This window comes from Equus przewalskii, chromosome 17 (assembly GCF_037783145.1).
Source record: "Equus przewalskii isolate Varuska chromosome 17, EquPr2, whole genome shotgun sequence".
In the NCBI taxonomy this organism is placed as follows: Eukaryota; Metazoa; Chordata; class Mammalia; order Perissodactyla; family Equidae; genus Equus; species Equus przewalskii.
In genome coordinates, this window is record NC_091847.1 from 8913057 (window position 1) to 8939587 (window position 26531).

Consider the following 26531-nt stretch of genomic DNA (forward strand, 5'->3'; position numbering starts at 1 on the left):
CAGCACAATGGCACAGTCTCTGTGGAGGGGAATTCGGCAATGTCTGGCAAAATTACATTCACCAACATGCATTCACCCTTTGCACCAGAGATCCCACTTCTATCCCAAAGAAACACTAACAAAAATGAAATAATATTTCCATATGGTCTTGGCACAAAGCTATTCAGCATAGCACTGTTTCCACATTCAGTAGGATAATGTGGGACGAGTTTAATAAAAGCACTATGCGCAAAGGTGTGAGCAGCTTGTAGGGAAAGTACGCGTGGTAGTGCACAACCGCAGGCCACATCAGCCATCCTTAGAGCAGTTGCTGGGACTTAGAGAAAGGGGCTTGTGTGGAAAGGCCTACTGGCAGAGCTGTGACGTCTGAGGACTGCAGCCAAGCCAGGGCCACACAGCAGCAAGGGTCCGGGGGAGCAGGCCCTCGCCTCACCTTCCCTCCCTCTGATCTGCTCACGCTCCCTACTGGTTGAGCACAACCAAAAGCCAGAGGGCCGGCCAGAGCCCCCATCAAGGAAGGACAGTGGGGAGGGAGAGTGGGGTCCGAAGGGCAGACAGAAGACACAGCACCAAGAGTGGCTCATGCCGCTCCCCAGTGGAAGCTCCTGTTTGAGACTCTTGCTCACTTGCCCTGTGTTTATTTCCACAGATGTGTGTCCAGGAAACTCTCGTTACATTCCAAATAAAAGAGGAAGAAAAGTGGCTTTAAATCTCCCCACAGCGTACAATCAATAATTGAAGAGTCCCACTTTCAAGCGAACAATATTGCCATAGGATTTGGGCATTGCAATCAACAGAGGAAAAAGACAAGTAAAACCTTCAACCAGGATCAACCCTGAAATTTCCATCGCATTGTGATCAAAACAATGTTAGTACAAGCTAGTTCAGAGACAAAAAGCACCCCCTGTTTGGGTAGGTTTAGAGCATCCATCCGTGACCCCTGTGAGTGAAGCCGCCCCTCCCTCCACACCTCCACGGCTGGAGAGGCCTGTCACGGACACCGGGCCAGAGGCCAGCCATTTTGCCAGCTGGCCAGCAACCAACCAGATTCTCTCTCTCACTCACAATTTAGTTAACTCCTCCTCACGCCAAATGCTAAAAATTAATTCTAGAAGGTTTGAAGAATACACATGAAAAGCAAATTAAAGGTTCTAGAAGAAAACTCAGGTGAATCTCTTCACGACCCAGGTGCAGGCAAATACATTTTAAACAGATAAATGTGATTACATTAAAGTTAAGGATTTCTGTTCATTAAAAGTCACCATCAAGAGAATGAAAAGATGAGCCAGCCCCAGTGGCCTAGTGGTTAAGTTTGGCACGCTCCACTTCAGTGGCCCTGGTTCAGTTCCTGGGCGTGGATCTACACCACTTGTCCGTCGGTGGCCATGCTGTGGCGGCAGCTCACATACAAAATAGAGGAAGATTGGCAGCTGATGTTAGCTCAGGGCAAATCTTCCTCACAAAAAAAAATTATTATTTTACATATATATATATATATACGAGAGTGAAAATATAAGTCACAGATTATAAAAAAGATACTTGCGACAAAATTCTCTCTCAAATGACTTATATTGAAAATATACAAAGAAAGTTTACCAATTACTAAGAAAACGACAATCCAATTTTTAAAAGGACAACAGACCAGTACAATTTCACAAAAGAGGATATCGAAACACCCGATATAATGTATGTAAAGGTGCTCAACATTACTGCACTTCAGGTAAATGGAAAGAAAAACCCCAGTGAGAAACCATGATCCACCCACCAGATGGCTTAAAATAAAAAGCTGCCCACGCCGAGAGATGGTGGGGATGTGGAGCTCCTGGGACCCTAAGATGCTCCCAGGGACAGAGTAGAACTGTACACCCACTTCATAAAACCATAGGGCAGCATCCACTCAAGCTAAACCAGCCCTTATCCTATGACCCAGAAATTCCACTCCGGTATATAAACCCCGCAAAAATATACACCAATGTCCACAGTAGCTTTGTTCATAGTAACTAAGAGCTGGAAATTCAAATGCCCACCAAAAGGAGAATGGATTAAAAAACTGCAGCATATTCATGCTGTGAATAAGTACACAACAAAAAGAAAAAAAGATACTTTCTGCCTCTCTCATCACCATGGCCGAATCCTACAGACACACTGAGTGAAAGAAGCCAGACACAAAAGAATACATGTTGTTTGACCTCATCCATATATACGAAGTTCAACAAAACAAATCTGTGGGGATGGAAATCGGAACAGCACTTCCCTTTAGAGAGAGGGTATGGGCTGGAAAGGGACATGACAGAGCTTCCTGGAGAGATGATAATGTTCCATATCTTGATCTGAGCATCATCACATAGAAAAATTCACCTGCATACTCTACTAAATGTGAGTTAAATCTTAAGTTTTTTTTAAATAATTCAACTAAGAGACAGTGCGTGAATCTGAAAATACATTGCAGGCCCAGGTCATAGAGACGAGAAGAGAGGCCAGCTAGAAAGTCAGCCCCAGAGCAGAGAAGAGGGCATGAGTGGTCTCGAAGCCTCAGGAGAGAGAGAAGAAGCAACTCCAGCTTAGCCCCTGAGGGTCAAGAGTCATTGCGAAGCCCCCAGCCCCAGCTCCCACAAGTCCTGACTTCATTTCATGAAATCTCAGCATCCGGACAATAACTCCCATGATTATTTGAGGTCACTGGAGTGGAACCAAAACTTGTTATTTCCTATCCACAGTCAGTAAGCTGTTTCTGAATGTGAAACCCACAGCTGGGGAAAGTCTGGGAAGCAGATGATAGCAGTGCAAATTGCCGTAACCTTTCTGGAAGACACTCTTGCAATGTAAAGCAAGAGCCTTAAAAATGAACACGCTCTAGGAATCCTGGGACAATATTTGGATATTCCCAGAGATTTGTTTAAAAAGCAAAAATGGAAAAGGAAAATAACCAAAATGTTCAACAATTGCATTAAACTATGGAACATTCATCCACTATATGATTTGATTTTAAAACTATGTTGTAGGATATCATTAAAGCATTATTTATAATATGAAAAAACACGAGACACTTTAATGTCTACGAAAGGAGTAATAATTAAATTACATAGCCATACTATGAACTATTATACAATGTGTTCTTAAGAAAAAGGAAAAAATGAGGCAAATCTATATGTTGACTGACAATGATAAAATGCTGATTGAAAAAAGCAAGTTGCAAACAAACGTATAATATGAACAGATTTTGTTAAAATTAACAAATATAATGCTTATATATTTACATTTACATTTTAAATGTTATTAAACTATAAATATCTTTTAATTTTCATACTCATGAATTATCTGGATTTTTGTAATGAGTGTTACTACTGATGTAACTTTTTTAACTAATGAAAAATTTTAAATAATAAAGTTGATATAAGAGAAATGTAATGAAACAAAGATTCACAATATATTTCTAAAGATTTTATTTTTTTCCTTTTTCTCCCCAAAGCCCCTTGGTACATAGTTGTATATTCCTCGTTGTGGGTCCTTCTAGTTGCGGCGTGTGGGACGCTGCCTCAGCGTGGTTTGATGAGCAGTGCCATGTCCGCACCCAGGATTCGAACCAACGAAACACTGGGCCACCTGCAGCAGAGCGAGCGAAATTAACCACTCGGCCACGGGGCCAGCCCCAAGATTCACAATATATTTCTAAATTAAAAGAAGCAATTTACAAAAAAGAATGTAGAGTATGATCCTATTTTTTGTAAAATTTAGAACCACACAAATATTAATAGTACCTTTTTAGATTTTGGTATTAAGGAAAAGATTAACAATCAAATGGTGAAAAGATACATTGGTAAAAGTAAGCAACTTTTTAAAACTGAAAATAAGCTATGCCAGTGACAGTGTGGAAAGACCCATTTTCACATTCCGCTGGCGGTAGCATAAACTGGGACAACTCCTCTGGAAGAGAACTTGAAATTTTATATTCAGAGTCTTAAAAACGTTTATACTCTTAGTCCAAAGATATGAGTTCTAGAAGTCTCTCCACAGGAAATAACCTCAATCAAATATTGTACACCAAGATGCTCATAGCACTATTACTTGTAGTAATGAAAAACTGGAAACTTTGTGCAGAGTACCAATATGACTCTCTACAGAGACAGAGAAGAAAAATCGGAGAATATAAAGCAAAATTTTAACAGTGGTTTCCTCTAGGTGGTAGAGATAAGATTTTTATTTTCTTTTTTACTGGTTCCTATTTTTTTTTTTTTAATTTACTAATGATCTTCTACTGCTTTTTAAAGTTGTGGAGAGAAAGGATTTTTCTAAAAACAATAGAGATGAGCCAATAATTATTGCTTGCTTGTTGTATGATTGCCCTTATATGAGGCACCCAGAGCAGTCTTCTTGTCATAAAGACAAAAGGTAGAATAGTGGTTGCGAGGAGCTCCTGGGAGCGCGGGAGGGGGAGTTGGTGTTTAATGAATTCAGAGTTTCAGTCGGGGAAGATGGAAAAGTTCAGGAGATGGTTGCACAACAAGCTAAATGTACTTAATGCGACAGACCTGTACACTTAAAAATGGGTAAAATAGCTATGTATACTTAACCACAGTTTAAAAAGTACAATGTAATGTACAGCATAAGAAATATAGTCAACAATATTGTTATAACTTTGTATGATGACAGATGGTAACTAGTCTTATCAGGGTGACCATTTTGTAATGTATATAAATGTCGAATCACTATGTTGTACATCCGAAACCAACAGAATATTGGATGTCAACTACACTTCAACAAAAATTAATTTAAAAAAAAAAGACGTGCAGTCCATAAGCTTTTGTATAGCTTCTGCAAGCTGTTCTATGTCTTTCCAGTAAATTCCTTTTTTTTATGGTTTATAATTCTTGCAACTAATGGCTCTAATGAATCATAAGGAGTTACCAAATCCCCATCCTTCAGGATACAGCCAGGAAGTCCATCCCAATGTGTCAGACATCAACAATCTTTGAACTACAAAATTTAGTGAATTTTTCCCATCAGTTCCCCCAATTAATGGGAGCAAAGACAGCAACCAGCTGTCCAATATACATAAGCAGTAGATATATTTATATATTTTATAAATATGCATACATATATAGGCTGCTCAACACACAGAAGCAGAGAGCTGAAGGGTTCTTCTCTCCAAGTCTCTTCCCAGTACACACACGAGACCCCCTCGGCAACTCCGCTGGGGAAGCACATGGTTCTGATCTGCGTGGTGTCTGCTCATCTGAATCTGCCACCCACCTTGCTGAGGGTACCGGACCCTTCCACTCCTCCCTAGGGTTTACTCTGCAGCCCCTTCTCATCCATCTCCCTACGGGCGCAACAGCCCACTGTAACTGCGGGGTAATGTAAGAGGCTGGGAGGAAGCGGAGAGGCAAGAAATCAGGGTCCCGGTCAGCCGGCCAGACTGGTGTTAGACTCTGTTCTCTGTGCTTACAGAACAGCTTTTGACATTTGAGGGGTTATCTCTTCTCCAAAGACGGAAGAAGTCCACAAACGCTAACACTTTTTCCCTTGGCGGAGATAACGTTTGATTTATGTACTTCCTCCATTCTTTCAATCTAAAAGTATCTGTTGAGATGCCAGGCCCTCGTGCAAGAGGCTGGCATTCAGTGATGAGCAAGACACAATCCTGCCCACGAAGAACTCAGCCCGCGCGCGGAATGCAGACAAGTCCACAGGCAGCTGTGCCGCGAGGCCAGCTCGGCGCCCGCAGCACGGGGCCCTGGGGCTGGGGCCGGGCCTGGAGGCGAGCGCTCGGCGGCGGCAGGGCTCGTCCCCCGCTCAGCCCCCCCTCTCAGGATGGCCTTCCAGCGTCGCTTTCCTCGCTGACACGCAGGCATTTCATTTTTCGTTTATTCTTCACCACGTTTTGAGAGCAAACTTATTTGCTTTAGCACATGGATTCCCCACCGTAGCACTACTGACCTTTAGGACTGTAGGCTTCTTTGTTGTGGGGGCTGTCCTGTGCACTGCGGGATGTTTAGCAGCAACCCTGTCTTCTACCCTCTAGATGCCATAGCACTCCCTTCCCCAGCCGTGATGACCGAAAATGTTCGCAGACACTGCCCAGTGTCCCCTGCGGGACGAGCTGCGGCAGCTGAGAGTCACTGCTCTTTTGTCCCTCACCGAGTGGAGGGCCCTGCAGGCCTCTGGATGCTTCCCCTTTGAGTGTGGAGGTCAGCAGAACCTCTGGGGAGCTCCCTCTGCTGTGGCCAGGCCCCTGGAGGCTCAGCCAGTGGTGGTCAGGCAGACGCAGGGAGGTGGGGGCGAGGAGCACTGTTGCCAAAAGCCTGGGAGCCAGCCTAAGGAGTGTTCTCTCAACCCACTAGGGCAGGAGGCCATGGAGCGTTTTAGAGCAGGCAAGACACCTGTGAGGAGCAGACCTCACAATACTGTGGCAGCGGAGTACTGCGCAGAATCGCGGAACGCGGTTTGGAAGACGGGAGACTGACGCTGTAACAGGGCTGGCAGCCAGCGATGGCACTATGACCTAGCAAAGTGGTGGGGTGGACGGGAAGTAGAAGAAAGGCACACGAGGCATCGAGGAGGTGGGCTCTACTTAGGAGCAGTGGAGAGTGGAGATGCAGGGGAAAAAGAAAAGTCAAAGTTGGCTCCCAGGTGTGTGGCCTCTCGGCTGAGAGGCTGTGGGAGGTCCGGGAGGGGCTCAGGGCTAGTCAGGCGGGGCTTGGTCTGAACCACAGACGGTCAGGAGGCCACCAAGCAGTCACCCTGTGCTCAGTTTCTTCCTCTATAAATGGAGATAATGGCCAACACAAACGTTGGGCAGATAAAATGAATTACTGCGTGTAACCCCAGCACAGCGCCTGGCATGTGGTACTTCTCCCCACAGTGCCACTGACGGACAGAAACCACAACAAACAATTTGGGAAAAGAAATGGCAAGATCAATTTTGTTTTTTATTAAGATTCAATTCACATACTGTAAAATTCATCCTTTTAAAACATACAGCTCAGGGGCCAGCCCAGTAGCATAGTGGTTAAGTTCACACATTCCACTTGGGCGGCCCGGGATTTGTGGGTTCAGATCCTGGGCGCAGACCAACTGACCACCCATCAAGCCATGCTGTAGCAGTATCCCTCATGCAAAGTGGAGGAAGATGGGTGCAGATGTTAGCTCAGGGCTCATCTTCCTCACCAAAAAAAAAAAAGTATACAGTTCATTGTTTTTTTAGTATACATGGTTATACAACCATCACCACTATCTACCTCCAGAACATTTTCATCACCCCAAAAAGAAACTCCAATGCCCTTTAGCAGTCACTCCCCATTCTCCCCTCCCCCATCCCGTGGCAACCACTATTCTACTTTCTGTCACTATAGATTTCCCGGTTCTGGACTTTCGTACAAATGGAATCATTAGTTTGTGGTCTTTTGTGACTGGCTTCTTTCACTCAGCATGTTTTCAAAGTTTGTCCACACTGTAGCACGTATCTGTACTTCATTCCTTTTTATTGAAATAATATTCCATTGTGTGGATATAACACATTTTGTAATCCATTCATTAGTTGACTGATATTTAAGTTGTTTCCACTTTTTGGCTATTATGAATATTGCTGCTATGAACACTTGCATACAAGTCATTATATAGGCAAGTTTTCAACTCTCACGAATACGCCTAGGAGTGGAATTGCTAGATTATATGCCAACTCTACGTTTAACGTTTTCAGGACCGGCCAGACTGTTTTCCAAAGCAGCACAAGATCAGTTTTGAACCCGAGGCTGAGGTGTCAGAGTAGTGATCAGAATTCAAGACCAGAGGAGGAGCTGGCTGGCTTGCGAGTGGATGACAGCCGAGAGAAGACAGGCTGAGAAGGAAAAGAGAAACCCCTGGGAAAACCACCCCCTTCATTTGTCTGTGCCTCGACCTCCTGAGGGGTCACAGAATGTGTCACAGGACAGCTTTGAAAGTCAGATGATGGCGTGAATCAAAAAAGGCTTTGACATAGCAGAAAGTGACAAAGAAATTTTCTAATTTGATAAGAATATCCAATTGTAGTATGCCTGTTTTAATAATGCCAGCTTCGTACAAAAGGGGCGGTGCAAAACGTGTGCTAAAGGACAGAAGCAGCTTGACTACAGAAGCTGGCATCTCCGCGGAGCCTGCTGAGACTGGAGACCAGCGTATCCATCTGTACCTCTGTGGAGGGAGCTCAGGAAAGAGAATGGACGTTCACACAGCAGTTAGCTAAATGATAATACTTCTCATCAAAAGTTAATCGTAGAATCCACAATTATCTCAAAGTTTTCAAAAAGCCACTGGTATATTCAGGATAAACCACAATCCAAAAAATATATATGCATCTTTAAGATTTTTTGTAATTTCCCAATTTTCTACTATGACTACATATTTCTTTTATAAGTAATAGAAACAAAAGAGAAAAATATATAAAATATATCCTAAAGCAATGGTATGCATATTTACATATTCCTCAAAGTGTCTGCATCCCCCTGTCACACCTTTGACTGCACACCAGGCAGTATCATCTGTTCCCTTCTTCCAATGTGTACAAAACATTGAGGATTAAAGTCAAAAAATGCTTTTCTTTATTTTTCCACAGTGAAGGTATTTTGGAAATATTCTTCTTTCCAGGCTGATTTCAGTTTAAGCAAAGGTTAGAGCTGCTTGATGACCCCAGTACCCAGGTTTGGCCAGTTTAGTTAAACAAGATGAAGTCACGCCCTAGTCCTTTAAGGGCTGGGATTGCAGGTAAGGCATGGAAAGGCTCACCAGGCCACATCACCCTCCCGGGTGGACTCCTGTTGTCTCCTGCTAATGCCCACCTCCAGGACTGGTCCCAGGAAGACTGATGGCCAGGGTCTGCTAGGCAGAGTTCAAGATGAGAACCTGGGTCCTTCCCTGACCCTTTGTTCTTCTTAATCTGAAAGTAACTTCTAGGTGCAAAGAAATGAAGTCTTAAAGTTTATTGGTTTTAGTCTTTTTTAGCACTGATTATGGGTCTTTGTCTTAGTTGTGTCAGTTCTGGGTCTAATTAAACAGCTTCTTATTAAAGTAGAAGGGTCCAATACACTGACTCTGTCCCAAAACGAGTCCTTAATGGTTAAAACAACCTGCAAGACAGCTTCTCTGGAGAATTCTACCAAACATTCAAAGATTTAACACCTATCCTTCTCGAATTATTCCAGAAAATTGAGGAAGATGGAAATATTCCTAACACATTCTATGAGGCCAACATCACCCTGATACCAAAACCAGGCGAGGACAACACAAAGAAGGAAAATTACAGGCCAATATCACTGATGAGCATAGATGCAAAAATCCTCAACAAAATATTGGCAAGTCGAATACAGCAATACATTAAAAGGATCATACACCATGATCAAGTAGGATTCATACCAGGGACACAAGGGATGGTTCAACATTCACTAGTCAATCCATGTGATACACCACATTAACAAAATGAGGAACAAAAACCACATGATCATCTCAATAGGCACAGAGAAAGCATGTGACAAGATCCAACAACCATTTATGATTAAAACTCTCAAAAAATGGGGATAAAAGGAAAGTCCCTCAACATAATAAAGGCCATATATGACAAACCCACAGCCAACATCATACTCAATGGTCAAAAACTGAAAGCCATCCCTCTGAGAACAGGAACAAGACCAGGGTGCCCACTCTCACCACTCCTATTCAACATAGTACTGGAGGTGTTGGCCAGAGCAATTAGGCATGAAAAAGAAATAAAAGGAATCCAAATAGGCAATGAAGAAGTGAAACTCTTAGTGTTTGCAGACGACATGATTTTATATATAGAAAACCCTCAAGAATGCATCAGAAAACTATTAGAAATAATCAACAATTACAGCAAAGTCGCAGTGTATAAAATCAACTTACATAAATCAGTTGCATTTCTATAATCTAATAAACAAACAGAAAGAGAACTCAAGAACACAATCCCATTCATAATCACAACAAAAAGAATAAAATATCTTGGAATAAATTTAACCAAGGATGTGAAAGACCTATACAATGAAAACTACAAGACTTTCCTGAAAGAAACTGATGAGGACATACAGAGATGGAAAGACATTCCACACACATGGATTGGAAGAATAAACATAGTTAAAATGTCCAAACTACCCAAGCAATCTACAGATTCAATGCAATTCCAATCAGAATCCCAACAATATTCTTCAAAGAAATAGAACAAAGAATCCTAAAATTCATATGGGGCAACAAAAGGCCTCGAACTGTTAAAGCAATCCTGAGGAAAAAAAAACAAAGCTGGAGGTATCACAATCCCTGACTTCAAAATATACTATAAAGCTATAGTAATTAAAACAGCATAGTACTGGTACAAAAACAGACACACAGATCAATGGACGGGATTGAAAGCCCAGATAAAACCACACATCTACAGACAGCTAATCTTCAACAAAGGAGCTGAGAACATACAATGGAGAAAAGAAAGTCTCTTCAACAAATGGTGTCGGGACAACTGGACAGGCACATGTAAAAGAATGAAAATAGACCATTCCCTTACACCATTCACAAAAATAAACTCAAAATGGATCAAAGACTTAAAGGTAAGACCTAAAACCATAAGATTTCTAGAAGAAAATATAGGCAGTACACTCTTTGACATCAGTCTTAAAAGGATCTTTTCAAACACCATGTGTCCTCAGACAAGGGAAGCAATAGAAAGAATAAACAAGTGGGACTTCATCAAACTAAAGAGCTTCCACAAGGCAAGGGAAAACAGGATTGAAATGAAAAGACAACCCCCCAAATGGGAAAAAATATTTGCAAATTATATATCTGACAAAGGGTTAATCTCCATAATACATAAAGAACTCACACAGCTCAACAACAAAAAATCAAACAACCTGCTCAAAAAATGGGCAGGGGATATGAACAGAGATTTCTCCAAAGAAGATATATGGATGGCCAATAGGCACATGAAAAGATGCTCATCATCACTGATCATCAGGGAAATGCAAGTCAAAACTACACTAAGATATGAACCTTACACTGGTTAGAATGACTATAATAACCAAGACAAAAAATAACAAATGTTGGAGAGGTTGTGGAGAAAAGGGAACCTTCATACACTGCTGGTGGGAATGCAAACTGGTGCAGCCACTATGGAAAACAGCATGGAGAGTCCTCAAAAAACTAAAAATAGAAATACCATATGACCCAGCCATTCCACTACTGGGTATCTATCCAAAGAACTTGAAATCAGCAATTCAAAGAGACTCATGTACCCCTATGTTCACTGCAGCATTATTCACAATAGCCCAGACGTGGAAGCAACCTAAGTGTCCATCAATTGATGATTGGATAAAGAAGATGTGGAGTGTATATATATAGAATGGAATACTACTCAGCCATAAAAAACCATCAAATTGGCCCATTCACAACAACGTGGATGAACCTTGAGGGTATTACACTAAGCGAAATAAGCCAGAGAAAGACAGACTCTGTATGATTCCACACATATGTGGAAGATAAACAAATGCATGAATAAAGAGAACAGATTAATGGTTACGAGGGAAATGGGGGTGGGGGGTGGGCACAAAGGGTGAAGGGGTGCACCTATAAGATGACTGACAAATAATAATATACAACTGAAATTTTACAATGTTGTAAACTGTCGTAGCCTCAATAAAAAAATAAAACAAAAAAAAACTTGTAGTCTTCCCCCGGAAAGCAAAAACAAACACCCTGCCCTTTCTATTTTCCAACTGTGAAAAATACTCTGGCTTCACTTCAATTGTGATGGTGAGCAAAAAGTTCATCAATAGAAGGTTTGACAACAGGGACACGGAGAGGAAGCTGAAGGGGAGTCTTTTCTGACTTCTGAACTGGCAGGGCCAGCTGGCACATCCAGATAGTGAGGCCAGCATTCTGTCACTGAAACACATAGCTGAAACGGACGAACGCAGAACTCTAGCCAGAGCAGATGGCTGTGGGTAAATGTTAATTAATATTAAATGACACCAGATGATCATAAGTAACTGATTTAAGGGACAGGGTAAATAAGAAAAAAAAATGACAGAGGAAGTAACAAGCTCAACTTTCTTGTCTGCGGTGTCTATATATTTTCATAGGTTTATTCTCCTTCAGTCAAAAACCTTAGTCTTTAAGTAAAGGATTTCCATGGCAACAAGAGCAAACAGTGCACATACATCCCATTTCTATGGGTCCCAGCTCCCGCTGCGACAGACCTGAACTGGAGAGGACTCAGGCCTCCGGCTCCTCCCTCTTCTCCTGTCTTCCTCCTCGGGCTCCTTGAGTGGTTGACGACTAGTCTGTCCACTTCCGTCCCACACCTCTCCCTCCTCCAAGAGCTGCTCCAGTCACAGATTCAAACATCTACTCTATCCACCCTACCTGAAGGGCTCTCATCTCCAGTCTTAGGCTCCTAAATTCTAGTCCAGAAAGTACAGCCACCTGGGCCACAGCTCACTATCACAGCAAACTCAACCCCTGCAAAGCCGACCCTCTCGTCTCTCCCCAGAAACTAACTGCAACTTTCCCATGTTTGTTCCTGCAGAAGCTCAGGCACCTCTGACTCGTCTCAACTCGTCTTCCCTTGTCCCTCCCCTAGTCTGTTCAGGCTAACAGAAACACCCTAGAATGGGTGGCTTAGGCAGCAGAAAGTTATCACAGATCCAAGACCAAGGCGCTGACAGATGCGGTGTCTGGTGAGGGCCTGCTTCCCGGCTCACGGACGACCATCTTCGGGCTGTGTCCTCACACGGTGGGGGGATGACGGGGCTCTCTGGGTCCCTTTTATAAGGGCACTAATCCCACTCACGAGGGCTCCACCCTCATGACCTAATCGCCTCCCACAGGCCCCACCTCCAAACACCATCACACTGGGGATTAGGCTTCCGCATGTGAATTGTTGGGGGACACAAACACACAGCCCACAGCATCCCTCTACCCCCAACTCGAATCAGTCGGCAAGTGTACTTGATTTCTCCTTTGCAGTGAACTTCATCCGCACTTGACCCAGTCATGCCCATCACCAGCTACCCAAGCTGACCCTGATAACCTAGAAGACAGCAAGAGCTTCCCCAAGGTCTGCCAGCCTTTGGCCTCTCCACATTGGTAACATGACAGAGCCAGGACTCAAAACCACAGCTGTCTGACTCCTAAGCGGCTTCCTCCCCTCTTCAGAAAAAACCTGCAGTCCTCCGCTGCCTGTTAATCAAAGCCCAAACTCCCTAACCTCTTAATTCAGGCTTTTCTAATCTAACAACATGACCTTGCCAGACTGTCCCCTCCATTCAAATGGGTGACATCTCCATCCCCATTAAATGTCTGATACATTTCTGCTTTGGTTTCAATTATTCTGCCACCCAAAATGACCTTCTCCTAGTTCCATGCTTATCTAGATGCCACATCTCCCATGAACCAGTTCAAACTGTACCTCCGAAATTCCCATAGCAATAATTCACAAGTAGCTGGCAATTAAGTAGTTATTACAACACCGTGTCTGTTATTGTCTTGAATTTTAACTCGCAGGGGAATCCTCATGGATTGCTGATGAGAAAACAGGTTGGCAGTTTCTTAAAAAGCTAAACAAAATTACCACTTTACCAGTCTCCCAGGTGTCTCTCCAAAAGAAATGGAAATATCCATTCACACACAGACGTGTATGATGTCCATAGCAGCACTATTCCTAACAGCCAAAAAGCAGAAACTTAAATCTTCATCATTTGATGAAGAGATAAAATGTGGAATTTCCATACAATGAAATACCACTCAGAGATAAAAAGGAACAAACTACTGACACGCATGAACCTTAAAAACATGCTAGATGAAATGACACAAAAGACCACATACTGTATGATTCCCTTTATAGAAAATATCCAGAAAAGGCAAATTTACAGAAACAGAAAGTACATTAGTGGTTGCCTGGGGTTGGAAGTGGAAACGGGGATTTTTTGGGAGACAAAAATGTTCTAAACTGATTATGATGATTATTGTACCACTTGGTAAATTAAGTCACTGAACTATATACTGGCTATCAGTCAATTTTATATGTAAAAGGTACTTCAATAGAGCTAATAAAAAGTTTTTTAATTACAACAGGTGGTCAAATATTAGATGAATATTCAATCTCCTACCTGTTTATATCTTTCCTCACCAGCCTCTCAACTTCACCCAGACCCTAAACACCTTGAAGGCACAGACCAAGTCTCCCTCTTTTTGTGTGTGTGTGAGGAAGATTGGCCCTGAGCTAACATCTGTGTCAATCTTCCCCTATTTCACGTGGGATGCTGCCACAGCACAGCTTGATGAGCAGTGCTAGGACCACGCCCAGGATCCGAACCTGCAAATCCCGGGCTGCCAAAGCAGAGCATGCAAACTCAACCACTACACCACCGGGCCGGCCCCCCACTTATTTTTTAAGCTAATTTTTAATACAACTGCACCTAACCCAAAGCTATACATACACTGTGTTCGTAACTATTTGTGTATTTGATTTTTGCCTTGTCAGGCTACGGAGTGATACCATCAAGAGCATCAAAGAAGAAATGGTATGTGTGGATGCAGAACAGAATAACTGCATATGAATCACAGCTCATCATAGCTATGAACTCAGGGCATAGCTATGAACTGCCCTAAGCCTATTCCCAGATCTAAAATGGGGAAAACAACAGTAGTGACCTCATAGAGTTGTGATGAGGATAAAACGAGGAAAATGAGATAGCCCAGTGCTTGGAACATGTAAGAGCTCACTAAATGTTGGCTTAAAACACGCACATGCAAACCCAACCACAAACACACATGCACCAGAGAAATGTCTTTCAAACAGGAGAATCTTCGACAGCAGAGGGAACAACTACAGATTGATCTCCCTCTTCTTGTCCTCCACCAGGCAAGAGTGGCCCTGGGACATCCTTTCTCCCTCCCAAGCCCAATGAAGTTTGTGTGTGACCAGAAGTACTACTAATCATTTAACATTGCCCACAACTTTCAAAGTTTAGTTTGTCCAACTCTCCATCTTCCGACTCTTATCCTACAAGGTAGGATTTCACTGGGTGGATAGCAGGCCACATGTCCAGTTCTAACCAACGAACAGCCAGAGGAAGTAATGTCACTTCCAAACCAGAGCATGTGTTTGTGCAAAACCCACCACAGTTCTTTCCCTCTCCCAGAGGAACAAGCAATGGTCCATTTGGTGGCGCTCTGTCAGCTGGATGAGGACAACGTGGAGCAGACCCCCCAGCTAAACTGCAATGAATGGGGAGTGCAAGTGAGAAATATACCTTGTTCTCTGTGACTTCTGGGGGCTGTTACCACAGCATCACCCAGCCTCGCCTGACAGTCATGAGGCTCTCTGGCTATGAAATTACGTATTTTAAATCTCTCTCCCTGGGCCAGCCTGGTGACATGGTGGTTAAGTTCGCATGCTCTGCTTCAGCAGCCCAGGTTCACGGGTTCGGATCCCAGGCATGGACCTACACACCGCTCATGCTGTGGCAGCATCCCACATACAAAATAGAGGAAGGTTGGCACAGATGTTAGCTCAGCGACAATCTTCCTCACCAAAAAAGGAAAGGAAGAAATAAAAAGAAAAAAGAAATCTCTCACCCAAAAAATCCTTCTAAAGACTCATTATTCCCCTGGCTTCCGTGACAAGCCCCCTCCCTGTCCCATCAACCTCTCTAACCATTTCTCCATTTCCGCGTGGATTCTCCTTCCTCGACCTCACTCACTAAACACTGCTGTTAACCAGTTTTGTCCTCAGCTCATTACTTTTCTCATTCTACATGCCCTCCAGGGAGATGGTACCTACTCTCCTGATTTATCCACCACAGATATGCTTAAGCTACTACCCAAAGCTCTCTCCAGGTTAGCTCCCAGCTTCCCTCCAGCCCAAAGTCCTGCTAGATACCCACCTGGCTGCTCTACAGGCATCATAAAGCCAACGCATCCAAAAGCAAACACCTCATCTACCCAGCCCCCTCCAGACATGTTTTTCCACCCACGACCCCCACCCTGGTTAACAGCACTAAATCCACTTAGTCATCCAGACCTGAAACCTGACAGTAAAGCTAGACTTCTCTCTCTCCCAACCACCCAGTCTAGTCAACTTCACCTCCCTTAAAGGTTTGTTTTTATTGTTTGGGGAAAGGGAAGATTGTTTTTATTTGTTTAATGCTTATTACAGTGAACACTAAGAAAACAGGGTCAGGAAAAGTCTCTTTTGGTGTCAGGCATAACAACGCTCTACCCAGAGGATAAATAGTTCAGTCCAGACCAAGAAACAAGCTCCCTATAATTTCTGAGTACACAATTAGGAAACTGTCAGTGGCAACCTGCATATTCATCTCATCTCTTTAGCTACTTGTTTAAGTAAAAGTCTCAAAACACTCCAAAAGAAGCTCTCCTTCTTTATTAAAATTCTCTTAAGCATTACTCATATTACTGTTCAAGTTTAAGACACAGCAAATCTTATCAAGTATTTATGAAGTTCTCTTCTTCTTGTAAATAAATCTACAAAGAGAGCATCCATTAATTCACCTCTACTTTCTCTAACCTGCTTGATTTTCTACAACTGAAAAAAGTAATTCTGGTGTACTAAAACCAGAGCCAAGACTTCTCAACATCTTCAGTTAAAATATTTGTAATTTTGATAAACCATAATGAACATCTGAAATTATACAATATTATAAACCATTATGATCCCAATAAAATTAGTGGGGAAAAAAAATCTTGTAATTTCCCAATCAAGGTAGATCACACACGTTACCTGCACTTCACAGTAGAGAACTCTGAGTGCTTGGTGTCCTTCGATTATCTTAACTGTTACACAGCACTATGCGCTTATCACCCTGGTCTTCTTTAGCCTCAAAAAGACATTCAGAATTTATCCTCCATATAGAAGAGTTCTCCTGGCAGCAGAATAAGTTACAAACAGACCCAAAAAAACGCCAAAAAACAAAAGAAAATTTTTTTATTGCTTTACAACAAGCCAGCAACAAACACAACTGAATAATTATAAACATGACACTTCTAAATTCTCAAATGGAGTTTAAGACCAGAATGTGCTTCTCCACTTAAAATGCATTTGTTAAAACTGAAATCCACAACTTCTGCCAAGAACTTTAATATTCTCAAGCAGAATCCATACAAAGAAAACTATTCTCAAACTTACTGCATGTCTGATGATGTAATTAAAAGCCTTTTATGCTCAATCCAGGCAGTGTTATTTGTACACATTTTAGACGACCATCCTAGGCACTTTAAAGATCCTAACACTTTTTCTTTCTACAAACTCTTCTGCAGAAAGAGCTATCAAGAAAATTGTTCTAAAATCCAACAATGCATAGCAATTTATGCCTCATTTCTACTTTCCTCATGATGGAAAATTTGGTCAGTCCTTAATTCAGCCTGCTAACAGCTCCGATGGCAATGCCAAATGTCCTACTATACCAATAGGAAGCCCAAACTAGTATTAGGCATGAGAGGGGAATACGTCTAAATACTTCCTATTATTCTAGAAACACTTGCACCCTCCTTGCAGTGAGCTCCAAAAAAGCCGTGGATTAAGTCACCATTTTAATACTTTCAATTCAACAGCAAAAGTTACATGGCAAGTATTCTTAGTACTACCTGAAAATGGGGAGGAGGAGGAGGAGGGTGCCAACAAGATTTAAGTGACTTGCTCAAAACTGCAAGTCTAAAACCTGACTGCTGGGATAGCCATCGACAACCGAAACTGCTTACTCTAAAAAACATGACCAAATCAGCTGATTTTTTATTTTTTTTAACCCAAGGTTTTCTCTTTCTTCCAGACAAAGCACAGCACTTTTCTCTCAGAACATGCCAGTCAGGGTATTGCTAATTAACGTGACTGGGTGGCTTTACTCTCCCAGACCGAACAGTCGAGCTGGCTGCTAGAAAAAAGGTTTCGGAGCTTAGAAATCTAGCATATGCAGTGTTAGTTGAAGATGTGTGTGAAAACAATTTGTAATTGCTACAAGAGCAGAATGTTAAGGCAACATCAGAAAACAGACGTGTTTAAAACACTAAGCCCTACTCCCCACCTGGTAAATAGAGCCAAACGATAAGATGTTACTCAATCCCTTATACAAAAACTTCTCAAAATAATCTGTGGAACTTGACTTTACAATTTAATCTTTTCTATTTTGATGGCAGTGAGAGAGAACTCTGGGGCTTTAACTCCCTTGCAAAAAATTTCAACATGTGATTTACTCACAAGGCTTAAAAGAAGAAAGGAAAATATGAAATAAATTGTCCTTTGCATGGCAACCATCCTTTTTAATTATCTATTTTTATACTGTATCCAGGCTATACCTGGGTATGGATGGCTAATTTGGATATAGAAAACATCAAGGATCACTTCTGGAAGAATCACAAACAAGACAATAAACTCCGCAGTCAACAGCATTTGGGTAAGCAAGAAAAGGACTTTACACAAAGAGAGTGACATTTACACTGTCTGACAGAACTAAAATACACTGAATACAGAGCAAATTCACTGAAATAACAAAGCAAAATCTGTCTTTGTAAAGGCTATTCTTTTATCCCCCCCAAAAAGTGTTTCAATTCTGATACTTACACCACACAACTGGTTAAGAAAATAAAGCGCGCGGTGTTTAGCAACGGGGGCGTCCTAACTACCGTGAGAGGCACTGGCGACCACCGAGCTCAGCAGGGCCAGCGCCGGGAGAGCCTCCTATTTCTCTACACAAGCCGCTGCCGTCTCCTTATTGAAGCCCCGGATGGAGAGATCGTAGACCACCTCCTCTACTTTCTTCACGTCATACTTCAAGCCGTCGTAGCGCTTCCTCAGGGAGTCATTTTTCAGGTTGAGAAGGCGGAAACCGGAATCCAGCTCATTGATGAAGGTGGAGATGTGAAGGGGCCGGGAGTAGTCTCCAGCAGTCACACTGTTGACTGACAGCCTTGACTGCCCAAGGAAAGACGAACGGGGACGCGTTACAACACGGCTCCTCCTTAGCACGTCCTCCACATCACAACTGGGAGACCCTCAGGCCACAAAACTTTTCCACAATGGCCTTGATAATTACATTTTTGACAACTGCGTAGTATTACTAACCAACTTAATAACTTAAGAAATCATTTCCCTTTTGTTAGAGTCTCCATAGTCTACAATTTGTCATCAATTTGAGTAAGACGATAGTGCACACCTTTATAACAGCTTTTTCTTCCCTTAGAATTTTTTTTATAGGACAATTTCTCAGGGAAGAGATTAAGAGGATAAAAGCAAGAATAATTCATACAGTTATATAGTTAAATTGCTCTCTAAAACAATGATATGAATTAACAGTTACCAGGAATATATGTCTTGCCACTACTTTGGAAGGAAGAAGTATTACCATCCTTTAAAAATTCACCCGTTAGCAAGTATGCACAGCCACCTCATCGTTTAAACTGGCATTTCTCTGATGATTAGCAAAACCTAACGCATACAGAACACAGTCAATGACTACCTGGTGACCAATAGATGGCTTAGAAAAGAATTAGCCTTCCTGAATTTTTGTACCTATTTAAAAAAATGACAGCAAGCTGGGAAGATCAAAAAGCAAATGGCAAATTACTAAGCTTCTTACCAGTTCACTAGCAAGAATGAGAACTCCTGAGAGATAATCTTCTACATCCAGATGAAATCCTTTCTCTCGATCTGGCTCAACTAAAAAATATATGAAAGTAAAGATAAGGTCATGAGGTAAATACAATTTAAGCTTCAGAATATAAAAAAATACATATATACACACATATATATATATACACACACATATACAATTTCTCTCCAAGTAAGTGCAAAAAGGGTGAATCTTTTAAAACTGTCTTTTTAATGTGTTCACAACCTTGGCAACCAGCCCTCCCTGTGGCTTTTTTAAGCTCTTAAGCAAAATTCAATTTTCTCTTCCAGTCTTCTCTCAAAAAGTAGTACCATCAAGAATGGTATCTAGTTATGCCAAAGAATACCTTTGTTTTTCAAAGACGCATGATGCAGCACTTACAGGAGAATTAACGGTACCTACAAGTGACTTTCAAAGGGTTCGCACATGCACACACACGCGCACCCACTGGAGACTCTGACGCAAACGTTAAGTGGTGAATCCGCGTGGGCTGAAACAGGTGTTCACTGTACTATTCTTTCAACTCCTCCTTAGGCTTGAAATTTTTAAAAACGAAATTTTAAAAACTAAAAGAAACACCCAAATACAAAGAACAAGCCACTACATACTTTTAGTTTTTGTTTCCAAGTAACTGGTTTTCTGTTTAGCTCTTACTCGTTTTCATAAACAGAAAGTATAAGCAGCAGGCCCTCCCACCACAAATTAAGCTCCCATGCCCCACTCTGCAGAGCAACACTGACCAAGACACTTACTGCCAAGAATTTCTGTCACCGCTTCTCGAGTCACTAGCGTTTCTGACTCCAAGTACACAACAAACGCTGCCAAGAAGACCAAGCGCTGCAACACGAACCTCCAGTGCTCGTGAAACCTGCGCAAGCACAAGCGCATTTAGGCGGAGGCACTGGGGCCCAAAGACACACAGTACAGTCATGCTCACCCATTTCAGGAGTGCCATGCTTCTCGAACAGAATCTTACGGGAAACCCAACATATAAAACATGTAGAAGCAATATGACATTTAAATACATTACACAGATTTAGCATACATTTTGCAAGTTCAAATTTATAACAATTATCTATTTCAGGTTTAATAAAGAGAAGCACGATGCAATTTCGATGAATACAAAAATTTACAATTGAAGATTATGGATGAGAAGAGCAACTGTACTTTAGAAGTTTAATCAATAAAAACAATGATGCTGCTGAGAGCAATAAGAACTGGCAACTGAAGACCGAGGGCCACTGCAAGCGCACAGCTGCCTCAACACCTCACTGATGCCCACCTTCTGATCCGAGCGTGGGCGATCAAGAAAACCCTGATTCACACGTCTAAGAAATAACGACTATTCGCAATCACTAAACACATGGACTTAAACCTCAGGAAACTGCAGTAGTTTAACTGAACTAGAAGCCTGAAACAGGAATAAGAAATTTTAAAACCCCTGCATATTTATGCTATGCCTCCTGATTTTCACAAGTAGCAAAACATTCAAAAAATTTTTCAACAAAATGCAGATCAAATAAAACCTTCTGAGGGCCAAATCAGCCAGAGGGCAGCCAGTGTGTGACCTCCAAACCATAAAGTGTCCAAAGACTCTGCCAAACCTATTGTCCCACTTCTCTAAGCTTCATTTCCTACCTTACAGCAGGGGTCAGCAAACTTTTCCCGTGAAGGGCCAGACAGTAAATATCTTAGGCTTTGCCAGTCACTTTCACTCTCTGACTCATATCCCTACTTGGGTGTTTTGTTGGGGCTTTTTGGGTTTATTTTTTATTTTTTTTTTTGAGGAAGATAAGCCCCGAGCTAACATCCGCTGCCAATCCTCCTCTTTTTGCTGAGGAATACTGGCCCTGAGCTAAAGTCCATGCCCATCTTCCTCTACTTTATATGTGGGATGCCGGCCACAGCATGACTTAGGTGTGTGCCCAGTATCCAAATCCAGCAAACCCCGGGCCGCAGAAGCAGAAAACGCAAACTGAACCGCTCCGCCACCAGGCCGGCCCGTTTCGGACTTTTTGTAACAACTCTTTAGAATATAAAAGCAATTCTCAGCTGCCTGAGGCAGCAGGTTACAAAAGGTTTGCTGAGCCCTGCCTTAAAAAAACCTTGTGAGGTTATACTATCCACTCTCCACATATGTCCTAATTATTTATTTCCCACATACGTGTCTTAAAAGAACAACTTTTTCACTGAGAAAACAAACATAAGTAGAAAATTTAGGTTCTTATTTACCATATTTCATCAATACTCAGATGTAGTTTTTCCCAGTTTACCATCTGAGAAATCAGGATGCATTTTACAATCTACATGTTTCACAATTATGATTGGCAACAATTTTTCTTCCCTAGTGGTACATAAAATAATGGCGTTATCTTAAAATTAATGCTGTTGTAGAGTCAATGAGATATGGCTAAAATATCAGCTAAATATGTGACCTGATAGTGAAAGTCAAACTTTGAGGTAAAACTCAACTCCATATATACTGTCACCTAATCCCATAACCTTAATCACACAGATAGGATTCATCCAATCTCACAAATAACTTGAATGTACTAAAAAGATAGTCTCTATATTGACTTTCATACAACTCATATTTTCTTAATTACTTTTTCATTGCAAAAATTACACATATTCCTTAAGAAAACTTTGAAAGTAAAAGGAGGGAAAAAAATAAAATCACCAATTTTGTCACCATTAAAATACCACCACTACTAACAGTTTGATTCTTTTTCTTTCCATTGTTTCTCCTACATAGAAGGATTTCTACCTAGTTCTAAGCAATCATTCAGTACACGTAATTTTTCTACCTTTTTTCACTTAACGTTGTAAAATAACGCTACTTTTCTTACAAACCTGTAATACTGTTCAGCAGGGAACTTGGTCTTCAAAGATGTTAGATGTGTTTTTACTGTACCAAAATGTTCTCGAGCTTTCAAACACCTCTTTGGAACTGATCAAAAAAGATAATCAAACATAATAATGAAAGACTTACCAAATTTCAAATACAGTTCTTGGTTTATAATCTATACAGCCTACCTAGAAATAAATCAACATTTTTCAAATTTCATGACCAAATGTAGGGTATGCATCTCTGCTTTTCAACCTGGCTCTCAAAATTTAATCTCTGGTTTCCCTAACGATTAATCAATAAACAAAAACTTACTGAAATGGAAGGTTAGGAAGCGTGTGGGTATGCTGTCATACATAACCTCATCCCTAATGGGCTGTGCACCAGCTGCTATTCCTAGTCAGCACTCAATGCAAGCCTAAAATTGGACTGCTTCCAGCTCCCATATTTGGTCAAAAAGAAGCTATCAATTATTCTCAGTCAGTCTGACCAATTTCATATCACTGAGGGAAAATGACCTTCATCTGACGCCTACAAATTATAGTCATAGCATTCTCTACCTCAAAATACACTCAGCTCTTTCAGTTGTGCTGGCTACATCTTACAACGGAGGTCTCATGTCTAAACTTATCATACTTGATCTCCATTCAAGGAGCTGACTGTAAACACACTGAAAACTTTTTACACTGGCCATTTCATACCTATGGATGCATATTAAACCATACTCAAAGACTGAAAGGTTGGGTTTTTTTTTTAAAAAGCCAAATAAAAGTTGCTAGGTACACAAGAAAGCTATATGAAACTACTACAATTATCATCAGAACTCCATCACAATAGTAAACATTCCTATTTAAACCAGTAAAACCTATTCAAAACATAAGTGAAAAATCAACCAAAGTACAGAATTCTGTAAACCCATAAAATGATCAACTCACTTCTAGAAATTTTTACTCACCATAAAGCACAAGGAAAATTTTTTCATAATAAAATGATACAGACATAAAATATCTTCTGGATAGAAATCAACTCTTTAAAGGAGAGATTGATAAATTAGATAAAAACCTTAAAAATCAAAATAAAGAACTTACTGTCCTGAAACCCAGCACCCTGATGGACCCCTTGCAGTAGAGTTAAAATCTCTCGAGCTGTTTGTTCTAAACTCTGGACAACTTTTCGGATTTCCTAAAGAATTAAAAATCAAAGTATCAGATAAATTCAACCATGTTATCACAGCCTCAAACCAAATATATTAAATACCATATTTGATCCATAACATTTTCACACACATTCAAGACACTAACAATCTTTTACAAGGACTGAACTGGCACAGAAAATATCCAGGTTTGAACCCTCACTTTTCCGCTTATTTCCTCTGTGAGATCGTTAGGAAGTCAGCAAAAAGCCTTAGATGCCTCATGAAGCCTTCAAAGGATAATCGCCACCCACTCACCCCAAATATCCCACTGGAACACTATAAACCTCAAAAGAGATGAGGCATCTGAACATAATTTGTAAGGTGAAGAATGAAATGCAATTCAAGAGTTGGGTATTTTTCATTCACTCATTTTACAAATACTCACTGAGCACATGTACAAGCTAGGCATTGTATAAATTACTGGGGAACCAAGCAGATAGTCCCTTCCTTCCCGCAGTTAGTGTGTAATGGGGAAGACCGACGTTTAAAAAGTAAAAATCGCCGAACTTTTTAGAATGTTAATGCGATACTAGAAAATATGACAGGGAAAAAAATCATTTAGATTGCGACGTCAAGGACGGGAATATGAGATAACCGGGAAAAGAGTGGAAAGGATCGAATTCCAGAAAAAGCAAACAGTACACACAAAAGTCTTGATTCAGAAAAGTATTTGAGGAACTAGAAAAGTGAAAGTGAGGTAGAGTGAACACAACATACAACGAAAGATGGCGAAAATGAGACGGACGGATGGGTGGGAGGGAAGGAGGGAGGGACACCTGTGGGCCACAGTACAGTGTAAAGTTTTATCCTATGTAGAATGAGAAGCCATAGGAAAGATTTAAAGAGAAGTCACACGTGCTTTTAAAACACCAACAACGAACACATGAAACGCGCGTTGTCTGAGTCCCGACTGCCCAGCCTTCGACCTGCACAGTGTCTAAAAGTAAGGAAACTGACACTCAAAAAAAGTAGGTGATGCCGAGGAGCCAAGACCCGAACACAGGGAATCACAACAGAGCAGCAGGATCGGGGGTGGGGGAAGGCACGTGCCCTAAGCTCAAACAAGAGGCGTATCAACCCACCCCCAGAAGCTTCCCCGCCGCTCGAGACTGAGCGACGGAGGAGGGCCGGGCGACGCGGCCCAGCTAGGCAAGGAAAGGGAAAGGGGATGGGAGAGAGGGGGCTCGCCTCTCGGATGTCCTGCTCGGCAGCCAAAAAGCCCTGCAGCTCCACGAAGATCTCGCTCACAGACATGGCGCCGGCTCCACAACAGTCAGCCAGCGCGGCGACGGCGGCCAGCGAAAAGCGTTCCAAAGACAACCAGCGCAGTCGCTCACAACGCCCGCCGCCACCGCCAAAGGCGCCGCCGCGTCCACCGGGCCCTACGCTACGGCCGTCGCTGGGGTCCTCCAAGGTCCACGGCGCGCAGAAGGCCGGGCTGTCCGCTGTGCTGCCTGAGGCACCTCCCTGCCGCGTCTAGAGGCGGGGCGCGCGCCCAGGGGGCAGGGCTGGGGGAGTGGGCGGGGCTTCCGTCTGAGGCTCTTCAGACAGGCATCGCCAGAAACAGCCCACGGTGGGGGGGAGGGGTGGTCCTCGGAGCACGTGGGCCTCGGGGAAGCGGGGGCGGTCTTGGCGGTGGTGCGGGCTATCGCGGCTCTTAGCCTGCAGGGTGTATTTGTTATATGCGGCGGCCGATGGGGGAGCGGGGAATGCTTCGGTGTTAAAGAATATCACAAAAAGCTGGTTGCAGAAAAATGTGGAGAGGTTGCAATCTTCGTGTAAAAGCGAGAAAAAACTGCGTTCGTATTTGCAAAAAATACACGGGAAAAGGAAAGTTTACGTGGGACTGTGTGAATAGGGGGTGGATTGAGAGCGAAATTTTTCTCAGTGTACTGTTTTTATTTTAACGCCTTCTCCGAATGATTGTATTACCTGTTTTTAAATTATGTGAATTTTTTAAGCGTGTACTGTTGGAAGTTTCTCTTCCACTCAAGTTAACACTTCCTTCTTCCAGTTCCCCTTTATTGAGGCAAGCGCCGTAACGATTTTGTTTGTCCTTGCTGATTTATTCAATGTATCTACCCTACGAGTACAAATGTGTATGTGTGTGTAGGATGCACTCTCCAAATGAATTAAAGTGATTACTTATATCAACTAAATGATAGTTGATTTGCTTTGTGCCAGACATTATTCTAAAATTTTACACGAAGGATCATATTTTACCTTCGTTATACTTCTGTCAAGTTGATGTTATTGTTATCTTAGAAGTAAATATGGTAACAGATTAATTGACTTGCCTAAGGTCACATGCAGCTAGTAAGTGATGAAGCTGGGATCCAAATGCTTTGTTTTAATCTCTATGCTATCATCATCTATTTAGCACAATAATAATTGCAAGGGACTTTAAATACCTTATCTAACTTGTTGACCCCCCTACAACTCTATGATGTGACAGGCTAGAAAAGCTCAGTTTTAGCAACTTACTCAAACACAAGATTTTTTTTTTGCCTGAGTACCTCTGATATCGGGTACCATTTCGTGGTTTGACATTTTAGGCAGTAGAATCTGATAATTCACAAAAAGGACGAAAATAGCAATGGGAGCTCATTTTTATTGACTTAGTATCTGCCAAACATGTTCTTAGCAGCGCTTTTTGTATATTAACTGACTTCATACAAACCCAAATTCATTTTTCAAATCCTGTAACATGTCTTTCCATGCCAAATCAAAACAAAGATTGTGACTTTTAAAATTCTAGCAGAAACAGGAGTCTGCCGAATCACTTTTTTCCAAGATCTAATGTGGTTTTTAAGCATCTCCTAAGAATATCTTTTTC

General features: G+C 41.9%; 1 protein-coding gene across 3 annotated transcripts; it reads right to left on the bottom strand.

The window, feature by feature from the left end:
• Positions 1 to 16958: 16958 nt before the first annotated feature.
• Positions 16959 to 25260, bottom strand: TSN (translin). Of its 3 annotated transcripts, none has more exons than XM_008543544.2 (6): positions 24884 to 25260; positions 23589 to 23682; positions 22506 to 22602; positions 20405 to 20520; positions 19620 to 19699; positions 16959 to 18955 (listed from the first exon to the last, which is right to left on the bottom strand). In XM_008543544.2, exons 1-6 carry the CDS (start codon positions 24947 to 24949, stop codon positions 18722 to 18724), a joined length of 687 nt encoding a protein of 228 aa, XP_008541766.1. In that variant the 5' UTR covers positions 24950 to 25260; the 3' UTR covers positions 16959 to 18721. The 3 variants fall into 3 exon arrangements, with proteins under 3 accessions (XP_008541766.1, XP_070437127.1, XP_008541768.1); XM_070581026.1 differs by having other exon boundaries at positions 20393 to 20520; positions 24884 to 25151; XM_008543546.2 differs by lacking the exon at positions 19620 to 19699 and having other exon boundaries at positions 24884 to 25150.
• Between the last annotated feature and the right edge of the window lie 1271 nt (positions 25261 to 26531).

What these genes read in the sequence shown, in the direction of transcription:
- TSN (XM_070581026.1), bottom strand. Translation starts at nt 24,949, where the DNA reads ATGTCTGTGAGCGAGATCTTCGTGGAGCTGCAGGGCTTTTTGGCTGCC. An exon ending in CCGAGCAGGACATCCGAGAG is followed by an intron (nt 23,683 to 24,883) that starts GCGAGCCCCCTC and finishes TTAATTCTTTAG; the next exon opens with GAAATCCGAAAAGTTGTCCA. An exon ending in CCTGCTGAACAGTATTACAG is followed by an intron (nt 20,521 to 22,505) that starts GTTTGTAAGAAA and finishes GTGCTTGCGCAG; the next exon opens with GTTTCACGAGCACTGGAGGT.